The sequence below is a fragment of the Nuphar pumila genome, chromosome 2 (genome assembly GCF_984573655.1).
Source record: "Nuphar pumila chromosome 2, dmNupPumi1.hap1.1, whole genome shotgun sequence".
Taxonomy (NCBI): Eukaryota; Viridiplantae; Streptophyta; class Magnoliopsida; order Nymphaeales; family Nymphaeaceae; genus Nuphar; species Nuphar pumila.
The window spans coordinates 35,866,544-35,881,671 of NC_143250.1; the positions used below are offsets into that span (position 1 = coordinate 35,866,544).

At 37.7% G+C, this 15,128-nt stretch overlaps 1 protein-coding gene across 1 annotated transcript; it reads right to left on the bottom strand.

Annotated features, from left to right (window-relative positions):
- Positions 1-12,684: 12,684 nt before the first annotated feature.
- On the bottom strand, positions 12,685-14,589 carry LOC149845249 (putative transcription factor KAN2). The gene is made up of 4 exons (XM_089987318.1): positions 14,073-14,589; positions 13,718-13,794; positions 13,009-13,054; positions 12,685-12,884 (listed from the first exon to the last, which is right to left on the bottom strand). The coding sequence occupies exons 1-4, from the start codon at positions 14,587-14,589 to the stop codon at positions 12,685-12,687; spliced, it is 840 nt and encodes a 279-aa protein (XP_089843444.1).
- Positions 14,590-15,128: the final 539 nt, after the last annotated feature.

Consider the following 15,128-nt stretch of genomic DNA (forward strand, 5'->3'; position numbering starts at 1 on the left):
AGTATATTGGTAAATAATTAAAACACATGCAGGATCCAATGACAGGGCTGGTAAACGAGCCGAATGAATCGAACAGAGGGTGTTCAAGCTCTATTTGTTCTTATGTCAAGCCCGAGTCAAATTAGCAGAGCTTGAGCTTATGCATCTTTCAATTCTGAAAATGATGGAATTTTGATTCTAAGCCTACTCAATCAAACTTAATTAAACTAGTCTCATTTACAAAATAAAAACGTTGCTCCAAAGCTGTAAGCAATAGGGTTTGAACTTTGTTTGCAAGCCAAATACTTCAACAATCTATACTCCATGATATAAAACATATGTAAAATATATTTATTACTAACGTGCCTACATGAGCCAAGCAAACACTTGTTGTTCATGTTCAGCTTGCAGAGCCTATTTCACAAGTTTAAACAACCTATTTACAAGCGAAAACTGAGCCCAGCGACGAGGGGCTCATCTGTTTCCAGCCCCAGCAATGGTGCCTCCAAATCCAAGTCAATGCCTTAGGTCTAGATGTAGTGTCTATGCTGCTCATTGGACATGCAACTAACATGAGGTATTCAACAACTGCTATGCGTTGACTAATAGCCATACTTTCTATTTCAAATTTTTTTCTCTTGTCCATGACTTGTTTTTTTTTTTAAAAGGTAAGCTGGGGTTAGGCAGACCCCACTAGTTATTATTCAACATACCACTGGGGTTTGAACCTGCAACGTCTCACCACAAAGGAGACGTGCACTGACAGCTCCTGCCAACCACGACAGAGCCCCCGTTGGTTGTCCATGACTAGCTTTAACTGTTACAACAGTGCCCACATGAAAGGACTGATGATGCCTACTCTAAGCCAAGATGCCCATGGCTCTGCCAATGATTCAGAGACAACTAGAATGAACCTTTTTACTTCATACTCAAATTTCACTTCTTTGTCCCCAAATGAACAAAATATTATGGAGATGAATTAAATTATTCACATTACAGAGATCTCTGTTTGGAAGCACATTGCAAGAAGCAGCTCCCCTTTGTCACATAATGCAAACGGTTCTCATATACTGCAGACCATACAGAACTGCATACCTGCTAAAACCAGAACAGAGAATGTCAGGGTGCACCAAGTGGTTTCAAAAGTTAAATTGCTCAGGTAGTTACTGGATGCCCTACTTTGGTTCTGAACACACTTGAATTCTAATCTATATACAGTTTTTCCATTTTTCTTTCTGAAGGTTGATCTTTTCACTCAAAAAATAAATCTAGGACTCAGTTTCATGACATGAGAATGTGATTAAGTCCATGAACTCCAGCATTTCTACTACACAGACATGTTTGTCATCACATGAAGAAGCTAAGGGGTTCATGAACTTGGTCATATTTCATGAAATCCCAAACATAGCCTTTTTCTGAACGCCTATGTGTACTACCCTATCATTCTTTCATGGTGCATCTGAGCTCATGCTTTTCGCACCACTACCACTATGGTTTTTTTTTTCAGTTTTCTTGGATTCCCCTGTCTCTTTATGCTTCAATCTCCTTTGTCTCGTTTGGTTTCACCCTTTTGTACCTTAGAAGGAACTGCACACAACTTTTTCCAATTCCAAGCATATGGAGATGAAGTTTGGCACTGCACTGTATAACACTAGCAATTTCATTTATCACCAAGGAATCTGCCAGTGTCTAGTTTCCTTGTTAGTGACTGTACGCAGTCAAGTAACTGTTCTGTCAATGGATCATACTGTGTGCTTGTTTGGAATATGTAAAAGGCAACCTATAGCCTAGGCACTCATGAGTACTCAATAATTGAGCATGCACGCACACATACACATACACATACACATACTCACAGTTGTGGATTTATACTAGGGGTGTCATTGGGTCTGGTTTACCTGGACCTGACCCGGACCAATCCCTATAGGGTCCGGGTATGGTGATAAATAAGAGGACCTGATTAAGACCCGGGTCCAGACCAGAAGGTCCGATGAATACATGGATCCATGCATAGTTTGTAAAATTCTATACCAGACCCGGGCCCGACTCAGTTCTGATTAAGACTCACAATTTTTCAATGTAAAAAATGATAACAAATATTATTTTACCGGGTCTAGTTCATGTAGTTCTTATCGGGTCCAGGTATGGTTTCACTTATAGTGGACCCGATTAGACTCAGATCCGGACCTGATATCATACCGGAAAATTGGGTCCAAGTCTGGTTCTATCTGGGTTTGAACCAAGCCCGACCCATTGACACCGCTAATCTATACCCAAGCAAGAGATATATATGCACATATGCAGGCATTGTATAAGCAAAGAACTAAAATGGAAGTACATACTATTCTTGTGTAGGAAAAGATTGGAAGACCTTAGAATTGATTTGCAACTAAAGCAATAAGAGAAGCCACATGAGTTGGGATCCAGGGATCGCAGCACATGACAGCATTGTGAGCGGAGCCTGCATTCTGTTGCTGTGGGGCCATGGAATGCTGTTATGTGTTTGGCTTGTGTCACATAAGCGAGCACTTATACGATCTTTGTATCCCAGCTTGAAGCAGCGTAGGCTATACACACCTGGCTAGGTGGGTTGGCTTTAGGCATTCAGGTTGAAGGAGTTCAACACCCAGGGGCATGTCTCTCTTGCCTTAAGGCAGAAGCAGCAGGCTCTCTGGTAGGCAAGGGGGAAAGAGAGAGGAATGGTGGTTCAACCACTAAGGTGGGTTATACAAGAGGGCATCAATCCTTCCCAGGCCCCACCATCTGAACCAGGACTTTCCCTCAGTAAATATCAAAAAGAAAAAAAAAAACCCAAGGCAAGAAAAGGCACCAATCTGCATTTACTTCATTATTTAAGATGTTTATTTATTCGAACTCATTCCTTTTCCATGCAAAACGACCCTTGCAGACTCACGTGACATGAATATGGGCTATCTCTTTTTCTCCCCTTTCTTTTTATTTTAGTGCTTCGGTGAGGTGGATCCCTCAGTTGGTAAAAGCTGGTATCTTTATGATCTGTCAAATAGAAGTAGAAGAGAAAATTCCTGAAATTAAAGTTGCAAAATCTAATCCCAAATATTTTAGATTAGCTATCTTGTCAAATTTATCTTGTTCATCTCTTTTTTAGTAACAAGAAAACATGCGAGTGGGATGTCCCGGCCGAGGGAGATCTACCTGCATTCTCATGAATCAATTTGGCAGAGCATTTATGAAAAATGGATATTGTGAAGCTGTGAGAGAGAGAGAGAGAGAGAGAGAGAGACCACAAAGTACTAATATGGCAAATCCTTCTTGAATATAAGCTTCTTCATTCTTTATGTCACTACTCAAACATGTTGAAAGAAAATTGGAATCGAGAATGCGAGAAAAAATATCTTTATTTTCTATTTTAAGTTTTTTTGAATTAGAAGAGGACGATATATATAGATTGCACACAAACTTAATGAAAAAAATGGATACATTTACAATGGTATGCACTTCTGATCGTGTTCCCTTGATAGTCGATGTTATCCCCTTGATTATCGAGTCATTTTCTTGTTTATCGTTTTGATCCTTGGATTATCGACTTAGCCGCTTGATTATCGATGCATCTCCTTGATTATAATAACAAGACTAACACATTTCCTTGATTATCGATATCTTTCTTGATTATAGTAACAAAGCTAACACATTGCCTTGATTATCGATACTGAAAAATGTACATGTGTATAGTAAAATGTACACGTGAAATGAAATAATCTTTTACTCTCCCTCAAGTTAGAGCATGCAGATTGAGTATGCCCAACTTGGTTTTGAGATGAGAGAAATGGCCGGTGCCAAGCGCCTTGGTGAAAAGGTTTGTATATTGAGAATGTGTGGGAATAAATCGTGTTTGAATTAGACCACTTTGAATTTTCCCCTGCACGAGGTGGCAATCAATCTTGATATGTTTGGTGCACTCATGATAAATTGAATTAGTGGCAATATGAAGAGTTGCTTGGTTATCATAACGTAGCGTCATAGGTTAAGAGTGATCAATGTCGAAGTCCAACAACAGGTACTTGATCCATGTGAGTTCACAATGTGCTAGGGTCATGAATCGATATTCGACTTTGGTCGATGACCATGACACCGTAGATTGCATTTTAGTCTTCAAAAAATAGGGTTGCTCTCAATCATGATGCAATAACCAGATATGGATCAACGAGTCATTGAGCAGGAGGCCCAGTCTAAATCACAGTAACAAACTACTTGAAACTTGTTGGTGGATGACATCAAAATTTCTTGTCCTGAGGAGCTCTTAATATATCAAAGGACCTGCATGACAGCGTCCATATGAGGCTTTCGTAGATGACTATTGAACTGACTTAAAATATTGACCACAAAAACAATATCGGGTCGGGTTATAGTAAGATATAACAACTAACCCACTAGGCACCTATACGGCCTTGGATCCTCCAACAAATCTCCATCTTCATTACTGAATTTGATATGTGATTCCATAGAAAATTGATTTGGCTTGGCTCCAAGATAACTCATATCCTCCAGGATATTGAGAGCATATTTTTGTTGAGATAAGAAAATACCACTTTTAGATCTTGGAGCTTCAATGCCAGGAAAATATTTTAGTCATCCTAGGTCTTTCAATCAAAATTACTTATTGATGTGAGACTTAAGTTGCTCAATGTATATAATATCATCTCCTATAATGATAATGTCATCCACATAAACTAAAATAAAAATGTGTGCTGCATTAGTAGCTTTTGAAAAAAATGAATAATTAGTTTTAGATTGTGCGAATTCTTTTTGAAGTAGATAGTGCGAGAGCTTGGCAAATTAGTTTCTAGAAGATTGTTTGAGTCTGTACAGTGATTTGTGCAACTTGCAAACTTTACGCTCTTCCTGAACAGAAAAATCTAGTGGTAAGTCCATATACACCTCTTCATCAAGGTACATATGAAAAAAGACATTGTTAACATCTAATTGATATACATGTCAATTCTTTATTGTTGCAATAGCTATCAAGCATCGCACTATTACCAACTTAGCAACAGGAGCAAAGGTCTCATTATAATCTAATTCTTCAATTTGGGTATAGTCCTTGGCCACGAGTCGAGCTTTATATTTTTCAATGGAGCCATCAGAGTGATGTTTAATTTTATACACTCATTTGTAATCAACAGAGTATTTGTCTATGGGTAGATCCATAATCGATCAAGTGTTGTTCTCTTTCAATGCCCTAATCTCTGAAGTCATAGCATCATGCCAACATTGGAACTTCATAGCATGGGAAAAGGTTTTGGGTTCTGAGTGTTGAGAAATGGCACTTAAGAAAACATAGTGTTCTTTGAAAAAGTGATCATAACCTATGACTTTGGATAACTCATGATCCGTGTTGTGAACCTCCTCTCTTGTGTCAGTCGATTGGAGTATGGGAGCAACCATTTAACAAATATAGTCTTTGAGATGCGGTGGTGGTTGACGGGTTCTTTCGGATCTTCGAAGATAGACTTGAGTTAGTTCAAAAGTTTCATTGGGAGATTCAGGATTTGGATCAAGGTGACCAGAGTTAGGGATCTCATTGACTTGAATATCACTGGGTTCTTGAATCTCATGAGGTTGAGGCTCGAATATGGAGATGGGTAGGATACTCCCTTCCCCTTTATCCGGATTGTTATGATCTTGAAAGGAAAATATGTTTTCATAAAACTTTATATTCTGACTAACAAAAACTTTTTTTGTTTTAAGATCATACACACAATAACGGACTTAACCATATGGATACCCTATGAAAACTCATTTGCATGCGCAATTATCAAATTTATGAGACTGATGTATGTTGTGGGCATAGCACATACATAAAAAAACATGAAAATGATCATAAACATAGTTCTTCACATGAAGTAACTCGTAAGGTGTTTTGCCCATTAAAGGTTTGGAAGGAATGCAATTAATGATATATGCAGTTGTTAAAACACATTCTCTCCAAAACTTAATGAGTAAAGAGGCTTAAAATCTTAAGGCTCTCACAACATTGAGTAAATCTATGTGCTTGCGCTCAACCACGCCATTTTGTTGGGGGGTCACAACGTGTTGGTGTTCAATACATTTTTTCTTTAAAAAAATAGTTTTATTATCAAATCTAAAATTTAAAATCTTGCTATTGAATTGATTTTCAATAAGTAAAGAAAAAATGATCTAGACTATGGTTTCTGATTTATGTCGCATGAGATGAACCCATGTGGTTCTGAAATAGTCGTTCACTATGGTCAAGATATATTACGCTCCGGATAATGAAGTGGTTTGATATCCTCTCCATATATCGCAATGGATTAATTGAAAAGGTTTTAACAAAAAAATTGACTCGTTAGGAAAAGGAAGATGAGTTTGCTTGGCCATATGATTGATATCACAATGATTGTGAGGAGCACAACCACGTAATTTATTATCATTTATAAGAGTTTATAATATAGTATTTGAAAGATGTCCAAGTCTTAAGTACTAGATATTAGAATCAAAAGATGAACTACTCAAAGAAAAGTTATCACTGATCTCAAAAACATAAAATCCACCATGTCACTTACCCACTCCAATCTTCTTTGAGAGATGGTCCTGAAAAACACAATGATCATGATAAAAAAAATATCATATTTCAGATCTTGAATTAATTTACTCACAGAAATAAGATTGAAACTGAATTTTGATACAAAAAGGACATTTGAGAGAAGAAATTTTGGCATCAATCGGACACTACCTATGTGAGTCGCATGTGTAGGTGATCTGTTTGGTAATCTAATAGGAGAAAAAATGGTGGGCCTTGGAAGTATTATATTTGACAATGAATTAGTAATATGGTCTGTCACGCTCGTGTCTATGATCCAATTTTCAAACGATATAGAGCAAACAAAAGAAGCATCAAGATTACCTGGGCTGACCACAGGTGCTGGTTTGGGATTACATAAATTTATCGCAGTTAGTATTTGGTCAAGTTGTTCCTGGGTAAGTCGTTAGGGGCTTTGGACGGACACTGACTTGTTGCCTTCAGAAGACGCAAAGTTGGTGCTAGCCTAACTCCATTAACGGGCATTGGAGGGTGTACTAGATTGATTTGAAAACCCGTGAAGGTGAAAACATTTGGCCTTCACATGGCTGAGTTTTCTACAGTGATCACATTTTGGATGAACACAATTTTGTCAATTTCTATTTGGATTCATGTTGATCTGACCATTGGATCCATTTGCGATTGCCACCACCAATTATTGATTAGTTGTGATCCTAAGATCACACTACCTTTCTTCCTGCACGAGTAGTGCGAAGGCTTTAGATATATTCGGCAATGATGTCATCAAGAGCAATTGGCTCCTTATGGCAATGTAGCTCTCATTCAATCCCATTAAGAATTGCATAAGTCTTTCCAGGTTTTGTTGCTCATGGATGGTCTTTAATATTCTGCATGTACACGGCGGACTGGTCATGTATGTGGACAGCTCGTCCCATAGGCTCTTCATTTTTTGGGTAATAAGCTGCCATAGAGGTTTGCATCTGCTTGAAATTTATGATTTCTTGTTGAATTTGATATATGCATAGAGCATTCAATTGAGAAAATCGATCGCAGAGTTCAGCCCATACTTCAGCAGTAGTTTTAGTGTAGATGATGCTTGAGGATAGATTTGGATGCAATGAGTTGAGGAGCCATGACAGGATCATGTTGTTGCATCGTTTTCAAGCAGCAACAGATTTTGAGGAAGAAGTCAGTTTTTTTATGGATTCATCTACGAATCTAAACTTGTTTTTCATAGATAATGCCATAGTCATAGCACGACACCATCTGGTATAGTTGTCGTCGGCTAACGGTTGTGATACAAGCGTCATGTCAGGGTTGTTTAAGTGATGAAGGAAAAATGGGCTCTCCATTTCTCTAGGATTCTGGCTTGATGCACTTTCATTTTCGCTATCCATCATGTCAGGATGTCACCTAAGTGCTCTGATACCATGAAAATAAATTAGAATCGAGAATGCGAAAAAAAATATCTTTAATTTCTTTTTTATTTTTTTTTTTGAATTAAAAGAGGACCATACATATATAGATTACACACAAACTTAATGAAAAAAATGGATAGATTTACAATAACTGTATGCACTTTTGATTGTGATCCCTTGATAGTCATTGTTATCCCCTTGATTATCGAGGCATTTCCTCAATTATCATTTTGATCCCTTGATTATCGATGCCTTTTCCTTGATTATCGATGCATCTCCTTGATTATATTAACAAGACTAACACATTTTCTTGATTATGATTATAGTAACAAAGCTAACACATTGCCTTGACTCATCCCATTTTCCATGATTGTCCATCATTTCTATCAAGGCTGGGTCTCATCACCCTAGGCCTTGAGCCCTATTCATAAATAAAATCTATTTTACTTCTCAAAAATAAAGAAATGTGGTTGCTCTACGAAGATTCTTAGGCTACCCACCTTGATACCCAGGTGAGCAGATCCTGTGAGGTGATTGGGGCCCAACAATACAATGTGTTCGCCCCAACCACTGGATGCCACGTAGTGTCTGCACCCCTTCTTTATAAGAAGAACACGTGTTGGGATCAGGTGATATCCTCTCCCGCCACTATTAAAAGAGCCGATCACACAACCACGCCCAGTGTGACAATTAGGCTTCATATGCGAACCATTTGAATCTTTCCTCTTTCTTTGTTCAGGAAAGAGCAAAAGAAGAAACAAAAAGCAAATTTTCCAAAAGATGTGAATAACAATAGCACAAGGATCAATGTCGGATTGAGTTATAGATATTCCCAATATCAAGATATTGAGTAAATCAGCATGATGATTTCCAACTTTTATCTTTCTTTCCTAACGACACAATTTAAATCAATAAATTGGCACATGGGGAACCATTCTTTTTCATGAAAGTTGTTTTCTCAAAACATTATATATATATATATATATATATATATATATATATATATATATATATATATATATATATATATATATATATCGAGAGAGAGAGAGAGAGAGAGAGTCTAACGTGAGCACCACACATTTGGTATCAATGAGTAACACCTCATTACTCTTACTCATGCACTGTTAAAATCTTATCCGACCATGTGGATCAAATTATCATGGTTCATTTACTTTAAATTTTCCTTCAACAAACAAATCGAAAATTTAAAATATCTTTTTAAAATAAAAATGAGGTGCACCACAATGAAAATTATAAATGTAATCGCCTTGCAGCAAAACGTAAATATAGAATAAAAGGGTTTTACGTTCAAGTTGTTATATTGAAGACATTGATTCGTATTAAATGAACCCTGCTAATTAAACCTATCCACACGATCCGATATGCATGGATCGGTTTATTATAAAATAAAAGAAGAAAATGCATGGATCAATGAGACTCATTGCTACAATATGCACATCCGCACTAGACAATTATATATATATATATATATATATATATATATATATAGAGAGAGAGAGAGAGAGAGAGAGAGAGAGAGAGAGAAGAAGAAGTGCTTGCAAGAGTGAGTGACATCTGGTTGAAAATTTCGATTATTCATGAATGGTAAGGCTGCTGCAGCTGTCGGCAAGAGTACAATTACCAAGAAAAAGAATCCTTGCTTTGTGACACTTTATCATGAAGGCACAGTTTGATCTGATCTTTCCTTTGCCTTTATTTTCTTCCGCGTTCTTGTTTTGAAAGGAACCCTAAATGCTCATAATGGCAAAGCACCCCTTACATTTTGAGATGGGTAGATAGATTTAAACTTCAATCTCATCTTTAGAGAAAAGCACCTCTCCTTCATCCTCTCTTTCTTTCTTGTATTCTTCCTTCTTTCATAACCTTTTTTTTTTCTTTTTTGTGTATAAGAAGAAATAACACAAATGAAATTTTGTAGATCAGTCAGGTCTCCCCAAAGTGAACTCCAAGTTGGGGCTTTTGTAGATTGCCCCTGAAAGGGTGGTTGAGCTCTCTGAGCTGCTGCTCTTTTCCTGCAAATACACGCATTTTAGTGGTGGTGAAGTGTTATAGTACACACATATACATTTCTTTAATATATATATATATATATATATGGGGTACACATATACATGAGTATAAAAACTATCAGTTGGCCAAAAGAAAATAAAGAAAAGAAAAAAATGAGATCTAAGTAATTTAACATATTCATCCCTCGCTTTGCTATCTATCAAAGGGATGAAATAGTTACCATTATGAGATGTTCTAGTCGATCATCATTTGAAAAATAGTCTCAAATATAGGCCAATTTCTGAAAATCTCACAATTTTATTATGAGATTTTGAAAAGCTGATATAATTCCCAAAAAAAAGTAATAATTTTAAAATATCATGTTTATATCGTGATATTATCATGTTATTAATGCAATATTTATAACTTTTATGTTTTCATGTTTTTTCTTATATTTTTGCATATATTTTAAAATTTAAAGATATCAATATTTTTCATATACATTTTTGTATATATTTTAATTTATCATGAGATTGTGACTATGACTTTGAAGTTTGTTAACTAGTTTAATTAGAAATGTCTTTTATGTATATGTGTGTGTGTGTGCGCGCACACACATACTCATCTAGGTAACGGGTTGTAGAATTCCATAAATATGGAGGAATCTGCTAGAATTCAGTTTACAGGTCATGCGGATCATGACCAAAATTAAGAAATTCATGGATGTTTCAAATCATATATAAGCAAAATTAGGAAGCTAAACCGAGTTGGAGAACTGCATGCATTTGGTGATTGAGAGCCTCCTAGACTTGGGCTGTAGCTTCTTGCATTTTGTGTCAAATTAGAGAAGTTGTAGACAAGGCTGACGATGTAAACCGACAACTCGATCTGCTTGGTCCAATACCAGCCCAAATTTGCACTCCCCAAGTTAGATTTCAGATGAACAATATCAAAAAATAGAGAGCCCATGACTTTAAATAATAAAGATACTTTGATAATTCAATTGAAACTAAAGGCGGTGCTAAGACCCTATTTTCAGTTTAAAAAAACAATTTTCTGAGTGTAAAATCATAGTTGGTACCTTTAAATAAGGCATGCTGGACAGGGAATCCACTGAACCTGCCTGCAACCAAGCCCCTCTACTGCAAAAAAACATTGAGAGAATTATTTCCATCAATCAAAAGAAAAGGCATTCTGCAAAAAAGAAAGCATTAACTTTCACTATTAACCATTTTTGAGCTTTGGTTATGTACTGATTGAAATAAAGGAGGCCGGCATGTGATGGCCTATATGGTAAAAGAAATTACATGAAAGGTGAATCTCACCTTGCCTTTAACACCACAAACTCAACTTTTAAGGCTCTTTTGAATGCCTTATCCTCTCATTTATCAGAATCTTGCACCCAAAATATCACTAAATAAATAGGAGTTTCCCATTTAGATATGGATCTCAACCTATTAATTTGAATATTGAAACGACTGCTGGAGCAGTTGCAGTTAAAGTGGCCGGGTTTAGGTTTGCAGTGGGTTGGTGTGCGCCGAATTGGTAAGGGGGGGTCCTGTTTGACGCCCGCTGACTTTTTTTTCTCTCTCTGTTTTCTGTTTCTATTTGCTACTTTACTGTGTTGATTCTGTAATGGAATCATGGTGATTCCTCCTCACCGGGCTCCTTTACCTTCTTTGCTGAATGAAATTATATTTCTTTCAAAAAAAAATTTGAATATTGAAACGACTGATTTGTTCATTTCTTCATCTTATTTTGAATGCTGCCATGATCTAGGACACAAAGAACCAAGGGTTGATCGGACAAGACTCTTTGATCCTCTCTTTTCATGGTCATCATCATCAGTGACTCACTATTAGACTGATGCCCAGATAAACATGAGCTTCTGGTTAAACCTTCCTTTTCCGGCTCTCCATCAGGGTCTTTTTTTTTTTTGAAAGAAGGCTCTCCTTCAGGGTCACTGTAGTTTTATTTTTTCCTACACTGCTATGATATTGATAAGAAAAAGAGACACATAACAAGAAGATATCAGGATAATGGAATCTCTTGAATTAACAGTTAAAACAATAAATAATAAAATCTTGAACCAAAAGTTCTTAATTTACGCTATTGAGAAATTCATGTGATTGAAAATATCAACACATAAGCACAAATGAATGAGTGCTAAGAATGATTGCATAAAAGAAATGGATATGAAAGCTGTTGACCATGGCTTACACTCTTCTGTGATGGTTAATGCAAATCAGTGTTTCCTTTACATGGTTTTTACCTTACAGAATCATTTTGTGAAAACCAAAGCGCAGCCATGAATTAGTATTTAGAAAATCCAATATTTGTTGGATTGCAGGCAAGAAGGAAAAGGGTGCCATTGTCAACATCTTTTAATGGCAACCAACTCCACAACACTCCAGCTCCAGTATAATTTTAAACATGTAAGTGTACCAATGTGAAAATTGCAAACAAAGGCACAATAAACAAATTAGCTGACAAGGATTCTAACTTACACATGCACCAATTTCTGCACTTTTTTTCTTAAGAACCATCTTACAGATATGGCGTTCCCACCATCTATTCTCTTATACAGGATGCCGTTCAAAGTAACGAATATGTAATCCATATGACATGACTCTGGTTTCCAAACAAAAAGCACTATATGACGTCTTCTAAGTTCTATGTTTGAGGTGATCAAAGATTAATAAAGAAAGGCAATATATAGTGGGTGTAGGAATTTCACCTGGAGGAATTGCTCCATAAACTCTGATGTATCGACTGGGGATCTCGAGCAGCGGTGCTAGAACTGATGCCATCTGTTGATGCAGCATTTCTCGGTGAAAACTCATCAGAAATTCCCCCCCCATGGCCCGTTTCAAGTCCCTCCGGCTGCCCTGAACCAAGATGAAGACCACCCATCATTTCTTCCATACCATATTCTTCACAATGCACCCAGAACAGCCACAAAAATGACAAACAAAAAGGCGGTTCATATATATATATATATATATATATATATATATATATATATATATATATATATATATATATATGCGATCCCACCTGAAGATATTGCAGGCTTTTCAGTGGTCTTCACGGTTCTATACATCTGTAATCAGAAAGAACAATAGTAATGCTAATTAATAAACTATAAGAAATAAATAATTGTTATTACTACGAAATTGAAACATTTATTTAAAAAATAAAGGAAAAAGTTACATAAAACTAGGGTTTGGCATGGTTTCTCCCACTTCGGCTGACCATGGGTTTATCTGTGGTCAGCACGTAAAAGGAATATATCATTGTGCAATGATGACTAACTTTTTCTTTCAAAAAGAGAACAAGGAAATTTTTTTCTCTTCCTTTTGATCAACTGATGTGCTCTTAGAAAACCTCATATTTGGACCTCTCACGTCGGCTAGCCTCGCAGTACTCAGTCTCCTCTCAGTTTTCCGTATCAGAATCGTCCCATTTCCCTAAATCTCGAGTCCTGTGAGAAGACACATCAACTATTCACTAGGGCCTTCTTTCTGGATGGTTTTGGAGATGAATAAGTAAACAATGCTGAAATCTTCACCTTGGTGGTTTTTTAGAGTGTTCATAATTTGTTCTTTGCGGGAACCAAATCATCTATAGAACTCCCTAGAGTTCATAATATGTTGCACAACTACAAACTAAATAAACATTCATTTGTTTTTCATCCCAAAGCGCCTAGAGGGTGCAACTATAAACCTTACCATGAGGCCAAAAAATTAAGAGAGAGAGAAAGAACCTGCAAATGGCTTTTTACATGGGCTAGAGTGAGATCCTTCACATCCATGAGCTCGAGAAGAGATTTTGGTGTTGCCCCTTTAGAAACAACATTGAAAAAAAAACAAGAAAAATTAAGGCATTTTTTTAATCTCCCACTCAATCCAGATAAAGAAGAAAACCCGCGGAAAGCACAATAACAGCAATAGCGGTTCCTGATTACTAGCTAGGCAACGTGCATCTTCTTTGTGGAAGATAACAACCGTTGGTTTTCCCACTAACTACATCCACAGCCGTTGGATCGGCTTGAGCAACTATAGCAGCACACAGAAGACCAATATTTCCCAACTAAAAGTGCAAAAACATCAATGGCTTACTCTCATGGCCTCCCAGGAGCTCCACGGCATGAACGAACCGGGCGTGGAGCGAGCTCGTCCACCGCATTCGCGGTGCCCGGAGGCTGCGCTTCGCCCAAAACCTCGATCTAAACATTGCAGCCACCGGAGAAGAAGACGGCGATGACGGCCAATCGGGTAGGATGGAGGTGGTTAAGCTTTCGGCTGGAAGGAAGGGGAAGTTGGGAGAATGGTAGATGGGGACGCCCCTCATAGGCCTGAATCCGTAGCCATGAGCATAGGGATGGTGTTGGCCCATGTAGTGGTAGGTCTTGCCCTCCGCCAGATCCGAGAACAACCTTACCGGAATGGCGTCGGATTCCGGCGGCCTGGGGCTCGCGAGGGAGAGCTCGTAGGAGCCTTCTGGTTTGGTGGGGTGGTGCCAGAAGGCCATGTGGTGGGCATCTGGGTCTGAGTCCCTCCTCCAGGTGGGGGTAGGCTTGGCGTTTGGGGGGCTTATCTGAAGGGACAAATCCGGCGGTGGGTGGGAGAGCTCCATCCAAGAGAGGTTGGGGAGGTCGTGATCCACTTGGGTCTACGGCTTGGTGGTTGGTTTTCCGGAGAGATTTGCAGTAACGTGTAGATGGTACAGGTGAATTTTAGAGTGTCTCACACACACAAGAGATAGAAGATGATTCTTGAGCTCTTTTGAGCGAGAGATTCTTGAGCTCTTGAGAGAGAGAGAGAGAGAGAGAGAGAGAGAGAGAGAGAGAGAGAGAGAGAGGATGATTTTTGAGCTCCTTTGAGCACCTTGGTACGAGAGGATATAGCAGAAAATGACACTTACAGCAGCTATTTTCTCTCTAAAAAAAAAAAAGATACTTACAGCAGCTATAGCAGAGAGATGTAAAAAATCAAGAAATGCATGGTGAAAAAAAAAGTGGGCCCTAATTTGTGTACGTATGGTTATGGACAGAAAATGAAAAAAAAATAAAAGAAATGAAAGAAGAAATAAGAAGGGGCGTGAGTTTATTATACTTTTATTCTTTACCCTCCTTTTCTTTCCTCCTTCCTTTCTTCAACTGTCTTTGCCTTTTT